This window comes from Notolepis coatsorum, assembly GCF_963971535.1.
Source record: "Notolepis coatsorum genome assembly, chromosome: 2".
NCBI classification, from domain to species: domain Eukaryota; kingdom Metazoa; phylum Chordata; class Actinopteri; order Aulopiformes; family Paralepididae; genus Notolepis; species Notolepis coatsorum.
In genome coordinates, this window is record NC_140166.1 from 187,413,365 (window position 1) to 187,434,592 (window position 21,228).

The 21,228-nt window shown below is 41.4% G+C and overlaps 2 protein-coding genes across 2 annotated transcripts in view; both read left to right on the plus strand.

Moving 5' to 3' along the window:
- Window positions 1-996: 996 nt before the first annotated feature.
- On the plus strand, window positions 997-13,409 carry sec22bb (SEC22 homolog B, vesicle trafficking protein b). Its single transcript, XM_084307289.1, has 5 exons — window positions 997-1,168; window positions 2,953-3,062; window positions 3,497-3,657; window positions 10,227-10,373; window positions 12,053-13,409. The coding sequence occupies exons 1-5, from the start codon at window positions 1,094-1,096 to the stop codon at window positions 12,205-12,207; spliced, it is 648 nt and encodes a 215-aa protein (XP_084163415.1). The 5' UTR covers window positions 997-1,093; the 3' UTR covers window positions 12,208-13,409.
- A 6,521-nt stretch (window positions 13,410-19,930) lies between these two features.
- Window positions 19,931-21,228, plus strand: part of notch2 (notch receptor 2) — a gene marked incomplete at its 5' end in the record, with an annotated part of 58,143 nt that continues 56,845 nt past the window's right edge. The window contains one exon of the mRNA XM_084308427.1: window positions 19,931-19,949. Coding sequence (XP_084164553.1) covers window positions 19,931-19,949 — 19 coding nt within the window. The remainder of the gene's footprint in view (window positions 19,950-21,228) is intronic.

Here is a 21,228-nt window from a genome sequence, read left to right on the forward strand (position 1 = left end):
GGGGCATCAACTCTTCTACATCTCCAAAAGTTCAATAAATTGTAAATTGTAGAGCAAGAGGAGAAGGGAAGAGAAGCGTGCGTGTGTGTGCGTGCGTGTGTGCCTTCTGAGAATTTTGCAAGGTGATTTGCTTTTAGTCAACGCTCTGAATAGCAATGAATATATGGGCTACTGCGTGCATGGAACATAAATAGTCCACTACCTACATTTTCTCCAGTAAGTAAGTAAGTAAGTAAGTAAGTAAGTAAGTAAGTAAGTAAGTAAGTAAGTAAGTAAGTAAGTATTTATAAAGCACCTTTCATACATGTTATGTAGCTCAAAGTGCTGTACACAAACATAGGCATATATAACGATAAAAGTAATAAAGTCACAGTGATCAGTTAAGATCAATGTTTAAAATAAAAAATATAAATAAATAAAAAATAAAGATTAAAATAAAAGCATCACATTAGTAAGACAACAGTAATAAAAGTGACTTTGCATAAACGGTCAATTATAATTGCAGTGGCAATGGCAATAGCAGAAATTTAGTAAATTATTATTTATTGTAAATTATATCATTTGTCTTTTTATTTATTTATTTTATTTATGAAGTTCGAGTCCCGCCTCCACATAACATACACTAACATAACACATCTGATAACGTATTATGATGATTTATTTTGGACAATGCTTCCCCCTGCTGCCCGCTACATGCACCTGCACTATTTTAACAGATTGCGCTCCGAGGAGTTCAATATAATCACACAAAACATATATTACCGATTTATTTTGATTGATTGATTTTATTCATTTATTATTTAAAAAAAAATTGTTTGTCCCACGTAGTCTACTAAAGTATCTGCTGTCGTCATAGCTACATTTCTAGCTAATTTCCTCTCAAAGTGGGAAAAACCCGGAACCATAGTTGTGGCTCTTAGTTTCCATTTTGTGGGGGTAAGGTTTATGCAAGAAAGCACTAGCGTTTCCGGCCAGCTCAGCGCGTCAGAAGAAGAAGTGAGGTGTTGTCACTCCGGCTCAGCCTGCTGTCACACAAACCACCTACCTGTGAGGCTGCTATCGCTTTGTGGAACAACACTATTGTGTAGAAATCATGGTGTTGCTGACTATGATCGCCCGGTTGGCAGACGGCCTGCCCCTGGCCGCCTCAATGCAAGAAGACGAGCAGGTAATATTTCAGTATTTTTGGCCATTTATGCACTTGCTATCCTGTTGAAGTGTTGAGTGGATGTTGACCCACAAGATGACAAACAGCTCGATATAACTACGTGGCCTGTTTGTGGGTGGACTTTATCTGATCGCTGTTGAAAGCATTCTGGCCTGCCTTCTATTGCTATTTGATGCTTGTTGTGCCACACAAACGAGAATCGAGCTATCAGTTAGAATTACCTGGCCAGCTGTGACTCGGACTCCCAAACACAGTAGCCCCCCAGCTGTGTCAGACAGTGTTCTGCCAACAGGACATTCAATTAATATTATTTAGATAAAGAGATTATTGGATGATGGGTACAGGCATAACCTTTAATGTAGCTACTATAGGCCTCTTCTAAACCTAGCAGCCCTACTAGAATAAGCTATAATAGTGCTTCTAGTGCTCAGCAATTTTTTTTTTCATATAATTGTGTTGAATAATGAATGGTTTATTTCAACAGTATGTCATTTTGCTTGTCGTGCATTATTGTCATTTAATTCACATGAATGACCAAAGAATATTTGAGAATAGCATTGTGATGCCAGAGATGTGCTTATTATCTGTGAGGAAAATAACTCATTCAACATGAAAAGAAAAAACAGATAAACTGATGAATAAGTATTTGACAATGAAGACCCTAACGTAACAACTGTGTATTGGCAAGAATCTGACCATATGATTCAATACATTGCAATGTCAAAACTGGAGAAAAGAATTGTAAAAAGAAAACGCCTCAATATAGCCACACAGATTATGAGTAATTAAAAATATATATATATATATTTTATGCATTCTGAACTGGCATTTGTATTCACTTGGAAATATTCTTGCATGAGTCTTGCGTGAGAGTAAACAAATGTAGATAAAGTAATCAGACAATGTGTCTTTATCTGCTACAAAATAATAATTAATTATGTATGGTCTTTAATTAAAGGCTTGAATTAGTAAGCTGTGTTGAAAACTGTGTTGATGTTTTCCCATGCCCTTACTGATTATTTGACTAATTGATTTAGAGGGAGTAGTCTACCTCGAATGGTTCATTCCTCCAAATGCCTTAATTATTTATCGCTATAGTTAACTTGGATTAATAGTTTTTGTTCATATTTATTTTTCATGTGGGCCACCTGAGTTTAAAGTGTTGAGCTGTTGTGTCATGTATGAGACAGGACTCTAACCTGTGTCCCTCGCTCTCTTGCCTGCTCTCTCTCACACCAAGGGAAGTGAAAAGGTTTGTCTCGTCTCTGCACTGTTCTCCGCTCTATGCTTGAACTACATCATAAACACATAGGTGTTTCTGTGATGCACCAATGTGGCTTTAAAGTAAGACTCAGTCATGTGACAAAAAAGATGGTTACAAAAAAGGAACACTTGGAGAAGTCCAATTTGTGACGCAATGGAGCAAATGTGTCGACACTTTTACAACAGTTTCAGCTACAGTTTCTTAGGAAAGTTGTCAACTCCTTTCTGACAGTTGTTAACTCCTTTTTGACAGTTGTTAACTCCTTATTAACAGTTGTTAACTCCTTATTAACAGTTAACTCCTTATTAACAGTTGTTAACTCTTTTCCATTTCACATCTGTGGATAACGTTGCCTTCCATCCCAGGTGTGGCCTCACATTTCTGAGTCTGTCTTTAGTCCTTCATTTGTCATGCATAGTACAGTAGTTCTGCATTCACACAGCACATCATCTTAGCTGTGTCAGAGTACGTGGCTTAGCTGTGTGGTAAAGTGTAGTGGTGTTGTGTTGTGTGTGTCTAGCTGGGCCGGGATCTCCAGCAGTACCAGAGCCAAGCCAAACAGCTGTTCAGAAAGCTCAACGACCAGAGTCCCTCACGCTGCACTTTAGAAGCCGGCGTCATGTCCTTCCAGTGAGTACAAAACAATAGTCTGAGAACACACACACAATTCAATTGATGAAACAAATCTTTTTATTTATTTAAAAAAATGTTGGTCATCATGGTATTTTCATCCCAGCTGCCCAGCACCTACCAAGGGGTGTGCATATGTTCCTCTTATGATAATAGACGCCTTGCGTGTGATGTTTGTATAGTTCTCTTCTCTTTCTTCCAACATGTCTGAATGTATCCATTGATAACCACTTTCAAAAGAAAATGCCTAATTTCGGTAAAGGAGGTAAAACACTGGGAATGCACGGTATCACTGTTCCACTGTTCGTTTACAAGATCCAAACACACCAAATTATAAAATATATCAGCACTTCACAACCGTTAATGGAGGACAAATGGGCATTTATTTTTCTACTTGGTGCCAACTCTGGTCACACCTGTGCTCGTCTTTCCAGCTACGTCATAGAGAAAGGAGTGTGCTACCTCGTGCTGTGTGAAGCAGGCTTTCCCAAGAAGCTGGCCTTCGCTTACCTTGAAGACCTGCAGGCAGAGTTTCATGAACAGCACGGCAAGAAGGTCCCCACAGTGTCCAGGCCCTACTCCTTCATCGAGTTTGGTAAGAGAGAGGAGAGGATCAGCCCGACCTTGCTTAACACATCCAGTGCCGTTCACCGGAGGTCGCTGTGGGCCGTGTGTGCCAGCGCTAGGGATGTCCCGATCACGTTTTTTTGCTCCCGATCCGATCCCGATCATGTGATTTTGAGTATCTACCGATACCGATATTTCCCGATCCGATCAAAAACAATTATATATATATATATATATTTTTTTATTCAACAAACATGACCATGTTCATGTCTTAAACTCATACTGAGGCCTTAGTTTTGGGTTTAAATTGCATATCATCATTCATTTATTTATTGTCACACAGAGCAGAAGAATTTTGCCAAAACAAACCAATAGTATCCAGCTGCAGAACGGCAGACCAGCCACACTCTCAGACCCAAACGCATTTCCTTTGATTTAATTATACATCAAATGATTTATGAAGTTAACTTTTCACCTGGATAACGTCAACATTCAGGGTGAATGTAATGTGAGAAATTGGGATTAAAAAATAAAAATGTATTTGGGTCTGAGAGTGTGGCTGGTCTGCCGTTCTGCAGCTGGACTATTGGTTTGTTTTGGCAAAATTCTTCTGCTCTGTGTGACAATAAATAAATGAATGATGATATGCAATTTTAAACCAAAACTAAGGCCTCAGTATGAGTTTAAGACGTGAACATGGTCATGTTTGTTGAATAAAAAAATTAAGTCAAAAATAAAAAAAATTATTTTTTTATTTATTTTTTGCCGATCCTGATCTTCGGAAAATCACGTGATCGGCCCCGATCCCGATCACGTGATCGGATCGGGACATCCCTAGCCAGCGCTTTAATGAATGGGGATACATGCCGGTGTTTGCAGTGCTATATAACTATATTAAATATTATAGCTATGGATCTAATAATATAGTCGATTGTCATTGAGTTTCTTCCGGTCAAGATGCAAAAAACAGATTTTCATCCATACATTCCCGTTTTATACCGTGGTGAATATGAGTATAGTTTTAGAGTAATTCTGTGTAATCCCAGGAAACGCCGCTAAGCAGCGTTTACTGCATTTCACTAGAAACCGTGCCATTCCTCGCTTGGATCAACAATCAATCTGAAATCAATGCTATATTATCGGTATTATGTTTCATCATGCATGCATGAAAGGGGGGGGGTTCTATGCTTCGATCGTCACCAACGGCATACGTTGTGGAGTAACGTTACAGGACACACGGATCAAAATGAAGGCATGCTCGGATCAACGCAAGATTGATAACATATAGCATTTACCTTACGTACTATGATGTACTGCAAAAAGAATATTCCAATTATCTGATCACCATTCTAAGTATTGATGTCGATCGTGTATCCAACATAATCCATGTGTTATAAACGTTACTCCTCCCCGTATAGGAAAACCCGAACCGGACTTGTTAGATTAACGTACAGGCTGAGCCAGAGAGAATCCAAGGATGTGCAATACCGTCCGCAAGGCGTTAGGCGGCGGTATTGGACGTTTGCAATCTCAGACCCATTCAGGACAGCCTGCACAGGCTGCCTCGATGGATTATGAATGGCAATAGCGAATAAAAGAAATAACGACCCAGAAACGAGAATCTTTGTTTTTTGGCACTGAACCGTTGGGCCACAGAAACGAGAATTATCGTGAACGGCACCCAAAGGGTTAAAATATGTAAATAAAGTACGTTATGTTATAGCCATAAGTAATATATTGACTTATTTATGAAAATGTACAATGTTTATGTATTACAAATAAGCACATTACATATGCAAAACGTATGCATATTCTATGCATATTTTAAGTTTTCAGAAGACATTTGAGTTCCCCTGCTGGGGAGCGAACCCAGGGCACTCACAGGCAAGTGCCTTTAGCTCAAGACTACCAAGACACACTGTTCTTGCCCCAAACCCTCGCCCCTAACCATAACCATACTGTTACCTTAAACTAACCATAACCATCGAACCCTAACCATAACCATACTGTTAAACATTAAAACAAACCCTAATCAACATAGTTCGCTAGGTTAACATAGTATTGCTAGGTTTGTATCAGGGTGGGTGGGTGGCATTAGTCTAGTGGTAAGACTGAGCACTCACCCGTGACCACAATCATCGTTGGTTTGACTCCCAGTCGCTGTGTTTGTCGTGGGCTGGAAGCGATCGTTTCTGCTTTGGTTGGATTCAGAGGTGTGCGCCACGCGCATTTTCACAGAAATACACTCTATCTGCATTAGTACCACACATATAGATGTTGTTCAACCAGCTAATGTCTCTGACTGTATCTTTCCCAATACAAATAAACCATATTACTATACTTTTTCAGGAGTACAGTCACACTGATCATCATTCTAAAATGAATTCTAACATTCTAATTAATTATATAATAACTGGTTATACATGCAAAATGGACAATCGAACACTGGAACTGGAAATCTTGAAAAAAATCTTGAAACAGGGACTGACTTCACAATAGACTAGGCATTTACAGCTGTTCCAATGTAAATGTGCCTTCCTTTGTGCACTTTCGCCCGCTCTGAAGTCGGACTCAGTGTGCCCGGCCACGTGCGCTGTTCTCGCACGGAACCCGCGAGTGCCTGCATGTGCGGATGGTGTGTTTGCGTTCTAAGTCTGCACACACTTTAAGTTTATCATGTTGTTGACTAAGTATTCTGTATTCATAACATATTTTACGAATTAGATTTAATTTTAGATTAAATCTATTTGAAGAATGTGGGCACTGATATGTGAAAAGTAACTAAATATGTTTTATTTCTCTCTGTATACATAAAAAAAAGAAAATGACGGCTCAACTCAAAGAATCTCAGTCTATTGAGGGGTCTCCGACTGATGATTCGATTCATCGAATTTCAGGGGTCAGCCTTAAAATACTTTTGTCTATATCATAACATAATATTATGTACCTTTTTTCCTGTGGTTGATTGGTACTTTATTTATGTTTTCTGACGAGACTGGTGTTGAACGAGTGACAGTAGGTCTTGTTGTGGAGTACTGTACAGTGAAACTGTAGAAATTCAGATGAGTCAAGTTGTATCAAAAGAACATAGTTTTATTTCTGTGGCCACAGAAAGTATCCTCACTTTATAATCGGAGACAAGTGAGACACGAGCGTCTGACCACAAAGTGAGACAGAACTCTGGTCAGACTTACAATTAAATACACCAGCTGTGAATGACAAATGAAAACAAAGATGGGTTTAGGGGTTTTGATGTGATTTTCTTGGACATGTCATATCTAAGTCAAGCTGTCCTAGGGCCCTCATTTATCAACAATGCGTAGAAAGTGTTCTATTTCCGTTCCTACGGACGGAATTTAGAATGTCTCTACGCACAGAAAAATCAGGATTATTTATCACACGTGCGTACACAGGTCCTACGCACACCTGCAAGTACTCCGTGTTGATAAATGCCACTTGTTCTACGCTCCGCGCTCGTGCACGATTTTAAGTATTTGCATATAGAACCGCCCGTAATTAACCATATACGGTAATGAAACACCCCCATGAAATGTGGAAAAGTGGACTAAACCGTGTGGGAGAAATATGCGACAGGCTGACAGACGTGTACACATGCTACACGGTGATGTCGGATATGATATCTATTAACTTCCTAAAGACCATTGCATGCCTGGGCAGCGCAAACACTAATAAAGACCGTTAATCACTGTTTGGCGTTGGTGTCATTAATAATAACCATGCTGGAATATGAATGCCCTTTTTTGTTTCGTTCTTTTAAAGTTCGATTACCCAGGGATTAAAGTTATCCGTCAATTTGATTCCAAATCACGACGGATTTTCTGTAAATTTTCTACCTGCATGGTTTAATATGATTTGTAGAGGCATACAATCTATTTTGATGTCGGTATTAGGTATAGCCTATATAAATTATATATGCATAGCCTACATTATGCAACAGTAATTTGTGCATAACGCAGCATGGCACAGACATGTCACACGGAGCCCCGCGAAGCCTGCATACAGTAAACTAGCTTGATCGTTAATATAACTGTTGTCCTTGTATCTTTACGCTTATGAAAACATTTAATAATATTTATAGGCTATAGGCCCTCGTTTGGCCATAATAGCCTATTCTCAAATGGCTAAATCTCCTTGCTGACGGACCCAGTATAGCCTATATCAGGGGTAGGCAACCTTAGGCACGCGTGCCTGCATAGGCACGCGGGGGCATTTGCATAGGCACAGGGGGCAACAGTAAATTTTTTTTTTTTTTTTTTTTTTTTTTTTTAATATTATAGTGAAATATTTTGCACTGTTGTCGCATTTATCTTGTTGAAATCCTCCCACAGGTTCTTTTTACTACCACATATTTAATTGAGACCCTCTATTTGTTTATTATTTCAATTTAGCTGGAAATACATTGCTACATCATTCAGTAACATTTGCAGAGCCTTATAACAAAAACATTATTACGGTCACCATTGTGACCAGTGGGATTAATCAACTAATTTTATTATTTATTTTTCTATTTCATTGAACATTGCACATGTTAAAAGCCATATTTTTTACTCAAAATGTGAGTATTACCAAGTCAACTTGTGTTCTTAAAACAATGACAATAAACATAGTTTTATTAGGTTGAAATAATGTGGTTGTGTACTTATTTTTCTGGATTATTATGGATTGAAAACTGAAAACCTTAATGCACAGTAACTGAACTCAATATTTTTAAGTTCTGGTAACTTATTATTATATATTTTTTACAGTGTAGTCTTGCGATCAATCAAAACTTATTTACACGATATACCTCACATTCACCCTCCATTCACATCCTGGTGTTCTCCTGGTGTTCTCCATTAGGCCTGTAGGTGGAGCTATGACAGCCCACGTACAGTACACACACCGATGGTGTGTGATGTGTCCAAAAATGAATGGGCAAATGTGAGTGAAATGGTTGCACTGTATGCAGCTGTTTGTCTGCATTGCATTCCCCCCCCCCCCCAACTCAGATTTAGGGTTGATACAACCATCATAATAATATTGTTAATAATAACAATAACGATAATAATGTAATAATGTAAAAATGATCATTAAAAATACCTGATTATGAGAAAAAATATTTACGATGCATGGAATATTGTTGAGGCACACTAGTTACAACTATATTTCAAACAGGCACTCCATGTCAAAAAGGTTGCTGACCCCTGGCCTATATCATATATGTCTCCAAGGAATCGTGGGGCTCTGGGGAATAAAGGTTGGGAACCCCTGCTATAGCCTATCCTTTATAATGTTATAGGCTATTTTATTTACAGTAGTCTTTTTATGATTTGTTTCTATAGCCGGTCTCAGTTATGCTGTGGCTGAGATGGGTCGGGATTAATGAAGCTGATAGGAGACTGCTTCTCGGCTACGAATTAAAGCCACGATTGAAAATAATGTACTTCCTTCTTGACAATAGCATATACTATAACAATAATACGAGAGCATACAAGAACAATGAATCTCACTGCCATGTAGCCTACGCCATGTATAGCCTGCCTATGTGATCAATAAAAACATGAACTTGAATTCCATCATATTTATATGTTGTGTCTGTCCACTATGTTTGTTACTTTGTTATTTCCCCCCTTATGTAAAGCGACCTTGGGTCTCTTGAAAGGCGCTATATAAAATGAAGCTATTATTATTATTATTATTATTATTATTATTATTATTATTATTATTATTATTATTATTATTATTATTATTATTATTATTATTATTATTATCACGTCTGTGCGGGAGCTCACAAATAGACTGTTAGTCTCAGTGAAGTTTCAACGGAGGTCATCTATTCTAACCAACAAATTGAAGTAGAAAGCATTTCGTTTTGACCAATCTTATTTGGAAACATGACACACAAAATAATAGTATTTCGCTTTTTATTTTAAACAATATTTAATCGCGTTTGGAGGTGGGTGTTCTGCGTCTGCCCCCCCGTGCCAAACAAGCAGGCCAACCTCTTGTTCGCACGTGAGCCCGTTATAATTACACTGCTGTCGCTATTTTACAATTAACTATAATGAATTACGGGTCATACCGAACACGTCAGTCAAACTAATGCACAAAAGCTTATTTCAGCGTTGCAGTATTCATATTCTACCGCTGGGCGCCAGGTACGCATGCTCTGATCTGTGCGTAGATATACGCACAAAGTCAAGCACACGTTCAAATTGATAAGTCCCACACTTTGCTTAGAAATGATCGTATGCACGGGTTACGCACATATCTGTGCGTACGCACCTTTGATAAATGAGGGCCCTGGGCCTTGGTCGTTGTTTTAAGAACACTGTTAAGACTTTTGCCCTAGTGTCTGAGAAACTGTATACTAGTTAGTTAACTATATTAACTAGTCAAGACTGTACAGATAATATGTATTTAAACAGAGCTATGAACTAATAGGCCCAGTAAGCTGTACAAATTATGTAATAGGATGAAACATAATATTTGCCATAACAGTTTGCACAGAAAATGGTGCGTTGAAATAACATAACTATGTATAGTATATTCTCTTTGAACGTACTATCCTCCCTCATTGCTTCTCTCTCCCACCAGACACATACATCCAGAAGACCAAGAAGTCGTACATCGACAGCCGAGCCAGAAGGAATCTGGGCAGCATTAACACAGAGCTCCAGGATGTGCAGAGGATCATGGTGGCTAACATAGAGGAGGTGCTTCAGAGGGGAGAGGCGTTGTCTGGTAAGCAGATGTTATCATCCAGTCATTTACACATTGATATTCTGATATTATTTGGTATACTCTACTATTCTATTATTTTACATGTGTAAAAGGCATAGCCTGTTACAAATAGCTGGTCAAATCCTGACGGGGGAAAACTTGAGCTGATGAGGAAATTGGAAGTTGACATATCGCTCCCATTGGCCAACTCTCTGAAGGAATTGTCCTCCCCCTTCCACATTATTTTGCAAGGGTACTGTGTCCTGTCCCTTTCTGCGGCTCTAAGCTAACAATTTGTAGTTGAGTGTTCTCACATTACCCAAACCATACCACTGGCAGACTAAACAGTCTGATGAAAGGTCTGGACAGTGTGCAACAATTAACCCACTGAAGGTTAGTTTAAAGCTGCGTTGTTTAGTTTCAGGAAGAGAACGTATCAAAGCAAACGGTCATTATATCTTTATTACATCTGACAGTGTTTTAAAAATGTAACTCCAATAAGTGGACAGTTTTGGACAATGATCAAGCTTTTCCAACTGACATTTTCCATAGCAACCTACACTGTACAACTGCGATTCCAGATGTTCAAATAGAACTGGACCAGTTATTGATAGACATGCAGGATTAAAAGAAATGTAGAATAAAAGACAGAGTAACACCCTGGTCCTCACACGAGTTGTCACCTTTATTTAAAGAAGGGAACAGTGCCTGGTCTCATGCCAGACACTCAGGTGATTCTGTACAGCTTAAAATTAAACTAAGACACACAAACTCTAACTCTAATTCCCTACCTACACATATTGAATATGGTGACTGTATGATTTCTGAAGAGAATGAGATTTGTTTAGCCTTCAGCAAACATTTTGTTGATCTAATTGAAAAAGAATGTTTGCATTTTGGCCTTGCATTTCAGTCTGTCATGAGTGATTATGAGCTGCTTATATCTGATTGTTGGCTGAATAAACTTTAAATATTTAGCTATATTTCATTAGTTAATATTGCCTAATCATTATTCGTCACCTATATTCTACCTCGGCCTGTTATGAGCATCAAACTGTGTTCCATGACAGAGTTTGTTGTGCAAAAGTTGTAAAACACACACACACACACACAAATCGATGGAAGCACTGACTCTTTTCAATTAAAGGCAATGGTGTTTTTAAGAGGTTGAGGGAGACATATTGCCCAAAACCTCCCCCAGAAACATACCTGGGACCAGTGGACAGGTGCTATAAGACAAGCAATGTATACATGTCTGGTGCATTCAGAGATATAGCGCCTGCGTAGCAAAGGTCTGAGTACGATGACTATGATCTAAAATTACCTTGTTTTTTTTCTTGTCTCTATCTGCCCCCCCCCCCCCTCCCTCTCTTTCACTCTCTTTCTCTCTATCTCTCTCTTTCACTCTCTCTCTTTCTCTCCATCTCTCTCTCTCACACACACACACACAATATCTCTCTCCCCCTCCCTCTCTCTCACACACACACACACACACAATATCTCTCTCCCTCTCTCTCTCTCTTTCACTCTATCTCTCTCTCTCTCTCACACACACACACACAATATCTCTCTCCCCCCCTCTCTCTTTCTCTCTCTCACACACACACCTACCTCTCTCTCTCTCTCTCTCTCTCTCTCTCTCTCTCTCTCTCTCTCTCTCTCTCTCTCTCTCTCTCTCTCACACACACCTCTCCCCCCAGCATTGGACTCCAAGGCCAGTAACTTGTCCAGTCTGTCAAAGAAGTACCGTAGCGACGCCAAGTACCTCAATACCCGCTCCACCTACGCCAAGCTGGCAGCCGGCGGTGTGTTCTTCATCATGCTCATAGTTTACGTGCGTTTCTGGTGGCTCTAAGAGAGAGAGAGTGAAGAAGAGGAAGGAAGACTTCAAATAGAAGATTGAGCTGTATAAAAAAAAAAAGGAGAGAGAGAGAGAGAGAGAGAGAGAGAGAGAGAGAGAGAGAGAGAGAGAGAAAAAAAAGTCTGTAAGTGCTAGAAAAAAGCAGCCACGTTCTGCACAGGATCCCTGCTCTTGACAAAAAGACTTGAGTTTAGACACACCGCCGCCCATTTCATCTCCCATCTGTCCATAGATCTGTCATCTGACGTTATGATGTTATTAAGTTTTATTATTAACAATTACACCGTAGTTCTCTTGTAGTTATACCTTGGAGCTGTAGTGTAAGGAAGTGTGTGTGTGTGTGTGTGTGTACATGCACGTACATGCGTGTATGTGTGGTTGCCATCTGATTTGAATGTGTGTGTGATGATGAAAGAGAAGTGCTTTCCTGTTTTGTTGTGTCGTCAAAGTTGTATGATAACAGCTCTGCTCTTGCTGATTTAATAATCTATATACTGTATAGCAATACAGAGAAGGAGTAAGAACATTATTCTATTCCCCAGAGGACATCTAAAGGGCTTTGGCATTACTTAAAACTAATTTTATGTTATGGAGGCTTGGTTAGGCCTGGACAAAATATGTACCGTACTACAGGTTACAGATATAAAAAAAAATTCAATAAATGTTTTTAAATAATAATATTATTTGGAAGTGTGCTTGACGTTGCTTTGCTCTTTGGGCAGTTAAATTAACTCGGCAGTTAAAGACTGCATACGTAACGCAGACTAAATTAGGAACACTGCCAGCCTCACATGTCCAAGTTGTGAACAGCTGGCACTACTCCTACTTTTCCCCCCCAAATATCTGAAAGCCTTGCAAACGATATTTGGCCCAGGCCTGGTGGAGATTTTGTACCTACTCTGGGATGGTCTGTGGCCCTATGATATGACCTCAACAGAGACTATTTACTCACTTTATCTCTCCACCTCGACCGAGCAGACCAGCAGCTAACTGACATATGCACCAGTTGACGTCTGACGGCTCCTTTCCCTTTATTTTGTACAAAGTTTACACAAGTGGAAGACTCTATGTAAAAGATAGGATTTTAAGGCTGAGAATGAGATTCACAGGTATTGCTGTGAGTGGCTGGGGCCCTGCTAACCGTTGGAAAGGAGAGCTTAAGTTTATCTGTTTTCTCTGCTATCTAATAAAATGATTTGCACAAAACGGGGCTTCCTTTCTGTCATAAAACCTTGATCTGGACTGATATTTTCATGTTGATGAGCCGTTCATGTTTATCGAGTATAAATAAAGATTGAATGAATGTCATGGACATAACACTGCTCTTGAACTTTGGACAGTGAAAGTATCTTGCACTTATAAGACCTACCTTGAGACCAAAGAAGATTATCTGAAGAGGTGGAAGTTTGACTTAAGCCCAAATTCAGGTGATATAATCTTGAAGTTGATTTACTCTGAAAATGTTGATAAGATGTAAATGGCTGCTTTTTTATATAGTGCTTTTATCCAAAGCGCTTTACAATTTGTTACTCACATTTTCTACCCATTCACTCACTGACGGCGGAGGCAACCATGCAAGGTGCCAACCTGCTCATCGTGAGCAATTAGTGGTTAAGTGTCTTGATCAAGCACACATCAACACGCTGCCCGGGAGGAGTGGGAATCGAACCAGGAACCTCCCGATTGCCAGACGACTGCTCTACCTCCCGAGCCACTGTCGCCCCGGCAGTGTGTGTGGTTAATCAACATCAGATAGTAATTTTCCTCTCTAGTTCCTGGTTGTACATGATGTTATGATACTTTATAGAGGACAGTGAGAAAGTCAGACTGGATGATTTGAAGGCTTTCTCTAGAGCTGTCCCCAATTTCTTACTTTTTGTCAGCTAATAGTAATTTGCTCATATTCACACAGGCAGCCATTTTGCTCTTATGTCATGCTCGGGATGGGATTCCTTCCCACCCAGGGTGGAATTTGGAAAGGAACCCAACCTGAGCATGACACAAGAGGAAAATGGCCACAGTGTATGATCAAATGACTAGTGCACTTAAAAAGCTAATTTATGGTAAATTAATGGATTTTCTTGTAAACAATGGACTCATGAAACAGACATTTTCTATGTCGTTTTTAATCAAAGATTTTAAACAGTTAATGTTGAAGTGTGTGCTTTATATAGAATATGTTATAATGTGGGTTGTCACCAGCTTGGCTGGCCGTCTGCACTGATACAATTGGCTGTATCAGCGGGTGGGAGAAGCTGGCGGGGTGGGTCCGGGTCGTTGTAAACAGCGACTCCTACAGTTCGGTCGGGGCGCCTGCTAAGCGCGGATTGGACGTGAGGGGGATAGTGTGGTCCTCCCACACGCTACGCCCTCTCAATGAGAATCCGCGCTGCCAGGTGAAAAGAAGCGGTGATTGGCTGGACGTGTGTCGGAGGAAGCACGTGGTAGCCTCCACTCTCCCAGATGATCTGACTGTGGGGGGTAAGTGCGCAGCGACCAGGAAGGGACTGGGAATTGGCATACGACTAACATTGGGATGGGAGAAAATCGGCGGAAAATGGAGGGGGAAAAAGACCAAAAAAAAAAAAAAATATGTTATAATGTATAGAAAGATTAGATTATTTTGTCTAAAATAGCCAATTGTTTTTTTTATTTTTTTTCCACTTTTTCTCCCATCCCAATTTCGTATCATCCAATTCAACCCTCCCCTGTCACGAACGCTGTTTCTTGCCTCCCACAAGCCGGCTGCAATGTGGACTAAGTCATACATAGCACAAGTCCCCTCCGGTACTTGAGGTAACAGCAGTCGCATCTTTTCACCTGCGCAGCTCGATCTCTCACTGGCGAGGAGTAACGCGTGGGAGGCTCACACTGCCCCCGACACTTCCTCATTCTACTGCGCAGGCGCACCAACCGACCTGTAGGAGTCACTGTCCACAACGCCCGATCCCCACCCATCAGTTTCCCACCCCCTAATACGGCCAATGTGTATTAGTATGAACGACCAGCTAAACTGAAAGCAATGTGGAGCGCTGGGCTCGAACAGGCAAGCCCAGCGTCTCCGTCATTCGTGGCGAGCGCCTTGCCCACTACGCCACGTGTAACTCAAGGTAATCATTAAACAAAGGGAGCACAGGTTATTCAATCATTATCAAAATATAATTATATATGCTCAACCAATATTACTCTTAGTTCTCACTCAGTGTGCAACAAAGTCCTGATGCCAACTAGGTTTGTTTCTTGCACGCGACTGTGCTGGAGTGTGACCGCTGAGCGCTGTCAGGGCAGGGCGGATCCCTAAGTCATGGTCATCTTAAAACCAGGTTCTCAAACATAAACATAAAGACGGACAACACGCTCATCACAGACAAGCTGGATGTAGCCAATTACTTAAACACTTTCTTCACAAACATAGCCACAACACTGGTAAACAAACTACCCTCCCACTCAGGGCAGTATGGGGTAGAACACATAGTAGCATACTACAAGAACCTAGGCGTCCACAAAGACGACTTCAAACTGGAAATGGTAACTACAGATGAGGACAGAGGTACTCAAAAAACTGAGCGCCCTCCAACCAAACAAGGCCACTGGCCATGACAACATCCCCTCCAAATTCCTCAGAGACAGCAGCCATCACCCCAGTCATCACACACATAATAAACCTCTCCATAAAACAGGGACACGTCCCCAAGGACTTCAAAATTGCGAGAGTAACACCCCTGCACAAAAAGGGCAGCAAATTAGACCCGGGCAACTACCGCCCTGTTTCTATCCTTACATCCATCTCGAAAGTCATGGAAAAAATAGTATACGAACAGATCGAAAAGTACCTCGCGGAAAAAAATCTAATCTACGAATTCCAATCTGGCTTCAGAACATCCCACTCCACTGACACATGCCTTCTCTATTTGAATGACCACATCAAACAAGAGGTGGACGCGGGCAAATACTGCGGCATGGTCATGCTGGACCTACAAAAGGCCTTCGACACTGTCAATCACACCATTCTGATTGACAAGCTAAAAGCAATTGGTTTTGATAGTCTATCAGTGAGCTGGATACAATCCTACCTGGAGGGGAGAGAACAGATGGTGGAGGTAAACGGTACCCTATCCCCCCCCCCCCCTCACAGTGAGCTGTGGTGTTCCACAAGGAAGCATACTAGGACCGCTACTATTCCTAATTTATGCAAATGACATGTCGTCAGCTTGTGACTGCAACTTGTTCCTGTTTGCGGACGACTCAGCCCTGCTGGTCTGACAAGAACAAGTTACAGGTTGAAAAAGCCCTCAGCTCGGAACTAGGCAAAATCTGCATATGGCTCGCCGACAACAAACTATCATTACACATGGGCAAAACAGAGTCCATTCTCTTCGGTTCAAATAACAAACTCAGCAAGACCGACAGCTTCTCGGTTACAGTGGGTGACAATATTGTCACAAGGAAAGATGAAATTACCTACCTGGGTTCCATCCTAGAGGCTAATCTTTCTTGTGACAAAATGGCATCCAATGTAATAAAAAAAGTCAACCAACGAACTCGATTCTTGTACCGGATCTCCTCTCTGGTAAACAAGAATACCCTGAAGACTCTAGCAGGAGCACTCATTCAAGGGTACTACGACTATGCTTGCACCTCATGGTACCAAAGCACCTCAAAGGCACCAAAAAACAAATTACAAACATCTCAAAACAAGCTGGTCAGACTACTGCTTGACCTGACTCCTAGAACCCACCTCACCCCTGCCCACTTTGACATCTTAGGATGGCTTAGAGTAGAAGACAGAGTACAGCAACTTGCAATGGGCCTGGTCTACAAGATACACTACGCGACCAAGGTACCCATGTACATGTCTAAATACTTCCCAAAGGTCAGTGAATACCACGATCACAACACCAGAGGGAGCTCCACAAATCATGTTAAACCCAGATTCGGCTCAAACAAGGGACTAAACACGTTTCGCAATTATGCCACATCAATGTGGAACGCCCTACCCAAAGCTGTAAAGGAATGTGAATCACTACCCACTTTCAAAAAACACCTACGGGAGACTGCAATTCGAAACTGGCCCCTACAAATGTCCTAACCTAGTTGTACAGTAAATGATCAAGTATGGCTTTGTCAGTATTCCAATGTACAGTGTACAATGTGTGTGTCCCCCCTACCCAACCCCCCCCCCCCCCCCCCCCACCTCCAATGTACAGCCCCCACCCACCCACCCAACCCACCCACCCACCCAACCTCCTCCAATGTACAGTTTCTACGTCAAATGTATATACACTCTTTTTCTGGACACTTTTGTATCACAAACAGTACTGTATTTGCAAATCTGATATGTCATAAATGTATAGATGTAGCAGTACTGTCTATCTGTATGTCATGTATGTCATATATGTTATGATGAATTGAAAATGGGGGACCCTGATGTAAACAAGACGAAAGTCTTTCTCTGGTCTGCATCCCCTTAACAATTGTATGTATTGAGCTGTACTGTACTGTACCCATTCTGCAATCTGTTAATAAACTTTTCAATCAATCAATCAATCAATCAATCAATCAATCAATGTTCGAAGTGTGAGCCAGACGGGATGCGTTCCATTTCTTTCCATCACTGAGCAGAAAGGTGCTTTTGCCAATCTTCTTTTTCACTGTCATTGGTGCACTGTATCTCGGGTGTGCTTTGGGGACGTGATGTGGTATTCTAATCCTGACTCTCTCCCCCTCCCGAAAAACAGGTGCACGAGCGCCACGCTTAGCATCTGTGTAGCGCTTCATTTTGGCGTGCTTGTTTTGGACCGTTTCTCTCACAGTCTCGTCCTGTGCACTCACAGTAGGCTGCAAGGGCAGTACGTCCAGTTTGGTGCGCATTTTACGACCGTAAAGCAGTTCATGTGGTGAAACGCCAGTGGTGGCGTGGGCAGGCCCGGATTAACAGTGATGAGGGGCCTAAAAAAATGTACCCGCGGACCGGGTAAATCGCGATTTTTTATTGGATTGTCATGACAAACCAATTCTCTAATCCAACATATATGTAAAGAAACAACATACTCCAGTTAACGGTATATTTTTTTAATGATTCGTTACGGCGTAATCAATACTTAATTGCGTTCGGGACCTCCATATTTTGGGGGTATTCATCAGAAAACTCGGATCCGGGATTCGGCTCCCATCAGTGGGGCAAGAACTGTGGATTTTCAGCCTCGCTCTCTGGAGCTTAAACGGAGTTTCAATTCCTGGCTCATGCGCATGTGCGCGCTCGGCCAATCAGACCGCAAAACGCCAATGCGGAAGCACTCTTCGGCTGCCTTTAATATAGACGCGGCCCCGCCTCTACACATCACTGATCCCAGGTCAGTCTAAGCGACTGACGTGCAGTTTTCAGGGATAGACGATAAGGGGCGCTTTTTTCCATTCTGAGCTGCTGGAGGAGCTGGTGTACCAACGGGAGACTCTGTTGATGAAATATGAATTCAGATCGCTAATAACAAAATAAAACGATAATTAGCATCGTGGGCATTCAGGGGGGGGGGGGGCTGATAAAACATCATATCACGTTGTGGGCACTGAAAGTGTTAATGACCAATAAGTAACTATAAAGGTATATTATTATTATTGTTATAATTTATCATTATTATTATTATAATTTTGCTCAAATCTGGCTCTTTAAAATTCATAAAAGCAAGTTGGGATGCTGTTGCGGCTAAGCACGCCTTAGTAAATAAGGAAAAACTGAAATCTCTTTGGTAATTTAAAAACAAAAAATTATTCAAATATCCGGAAGTAGATATCAAACTTGCATTCTTAACAAGATGAACACGGCCCCCTGATACTCTGTCTAACTGTACCACTCTCCACCAGCAGATGGTGGTGTTTGACTATTCCCATGATACTTTCGAAAAAGTGAGATTCTCAAATCCTCCTGCAACTTGAACCAGTGTTCCTCACTGTGGCCTCTTGTATGTCGACCTCCAAATCATAGGTTGGTTTTAAACAACTAGATAAATATAGGCTATAGCTAAAACGACAACGAAAGTATAGAAGCCAACTCAAATGTAAGCTTCGTTCTGGTACATAACACAGAATGCTTCTACAGCCGACAAAGTAGCAGTGTGATCCTGCTAGTTGATGCAGAACAGGAAGCGGCAGAAGCAGCCGTGGGTACAGTCAGAGAGCTGAAAACAAACCACAGGGCACAGAGTAACCTTTTCACCTCGCAAGAGAAGTAGGCCTGATCAAAGATGTGTTTCTTCGATTAACTGTACAAGCTTTTTATCTCTACAATCTGACCAAGTGTTGTACAGCATGAGGTTCTCAAACTCTTTCAGCCAGGGACCCAAATAAGAAATAGTTTCACCATCACAGGACCCGGGCACAGTAATAGTACTAGTTACTTTTGTTATGTGGGGGGGGGGTGCAGTATAGACCTCACAGTGAAGCAGACAGCTACTGGTGGTGTGTAGGAAGGAGTCAACATGGAGCAGGTGGCTTGTTATCTTTGGGAAGAAGCTGGTGCGAGGATTTGGTCAGGATAGTTTTTGGAGGATGTGATGCTCAGGGTGGGAGGAGTGCTGGTCCGGGCTCCACACAGGATGCAGAGGCAGGTTGCCTTCTCTCCAGACTGGATGATGATGTGGGAGTTACAATCTTAATGGCTGAATAAATGGTCCCCCTCCATGATTCAGATCCCACAGTTTTACACCGGATCTCAGTCACTATGGCTCGTATGGAGAGTGGTATAATGTCTGTCTTGTAATGTCTGTGCATGTGAGGTGTAAGGTGTCACTGAACCATGTGTGGCAGGAGTCACACTATGAAACGTGTTGAATATTTCTGCACAGAGCCACATTTCTAGCCTCTAGTCTACATTATCTGTATTTGGCGCATAAAGTGTTTCTAATCCTAATTATATTTATGTTATAGTTATCAGCTGTTAGTAACTATATCTTATCAGTTAACTTCAGCTATTCTACACATCTTCCTCTATCTTTAACATCTCCAGTAAACTCCTGTTAACCAACCATTCTAATTACAGTATGAAAGACCTCACACACTACACCCTTAATGTCTATCTGCATTGATGGATCTGCTGTTGAGAGAGTCGAGAGTTTTTAATTCTTGGGGGGGGGGGGTCCACATAACCCCAAGACTTATCGCTGGTCCCCATGATACAGTGATGGTACACGCATCATTGTACTTTATATACCATAGGCTGGCTGTCCTTGTCTGCTCGTAGGCTTCTCCACTGGTATACCTTTATCTATAAAGCACTTATTGGTCTGTTACCTTTATACCTCAGTACTGTATATCTCTGATAATCTATTTTACAGCTTGCAATCTCAGCATTATCTTTATGCCTCAGTCCCCAGAACTCGCATTGAGTTTGGGAAGAGGGCTTTCATGTACCCTGCTCCCTCTACTTGGAACAAACTCTGAAGCTACAGGCCCGAGTCACTTTGCCTGCTTTTAAAGTTCATGCCACAGACCTTGCAACGTCTGAATTGGGAGTTTGCGAATGCATTAATACATAATGCTGATGCTACACGTTACTAATGTTAAGGACATGGTGGTGCTTGACATTTTTTTTATCCTTTTATCTTTTTTATCTTTACCTTTGATCTGTCTGTGTTTTGTCCTGTATGTTGTAACTTGGTTTATTATTTTTACAGTGGAGAGAGAGAGAGAGAGAGAGAGAGAGAGAGAGAGAGAGAGAGAGAGAGAGAGAGTGTACTGACCGGCTGCATCACAGTGGAGAGAGAGAGAGAGAGAGAGCGTACTGACCGGCTGCATCAGTGGAGAGAGAGAGAGAGAGAGAGAGCGTACTGACCGGCTGCATCAGTGGAGAGAGAGAGAGAGAGAGAGAGCGTACTGACCGGCTGCATCACAGTGGAGAGAGAGAGAGAGAGAGAGAGAGAGAGAGAGAGAGAGAGAGAGCGTACTGACCGGCTGCATCACAGTGGAGAGAGAGAGAGAGAGAGAGCGTACTGACCGGCTGCATCACAGTGGAGAGAGAGA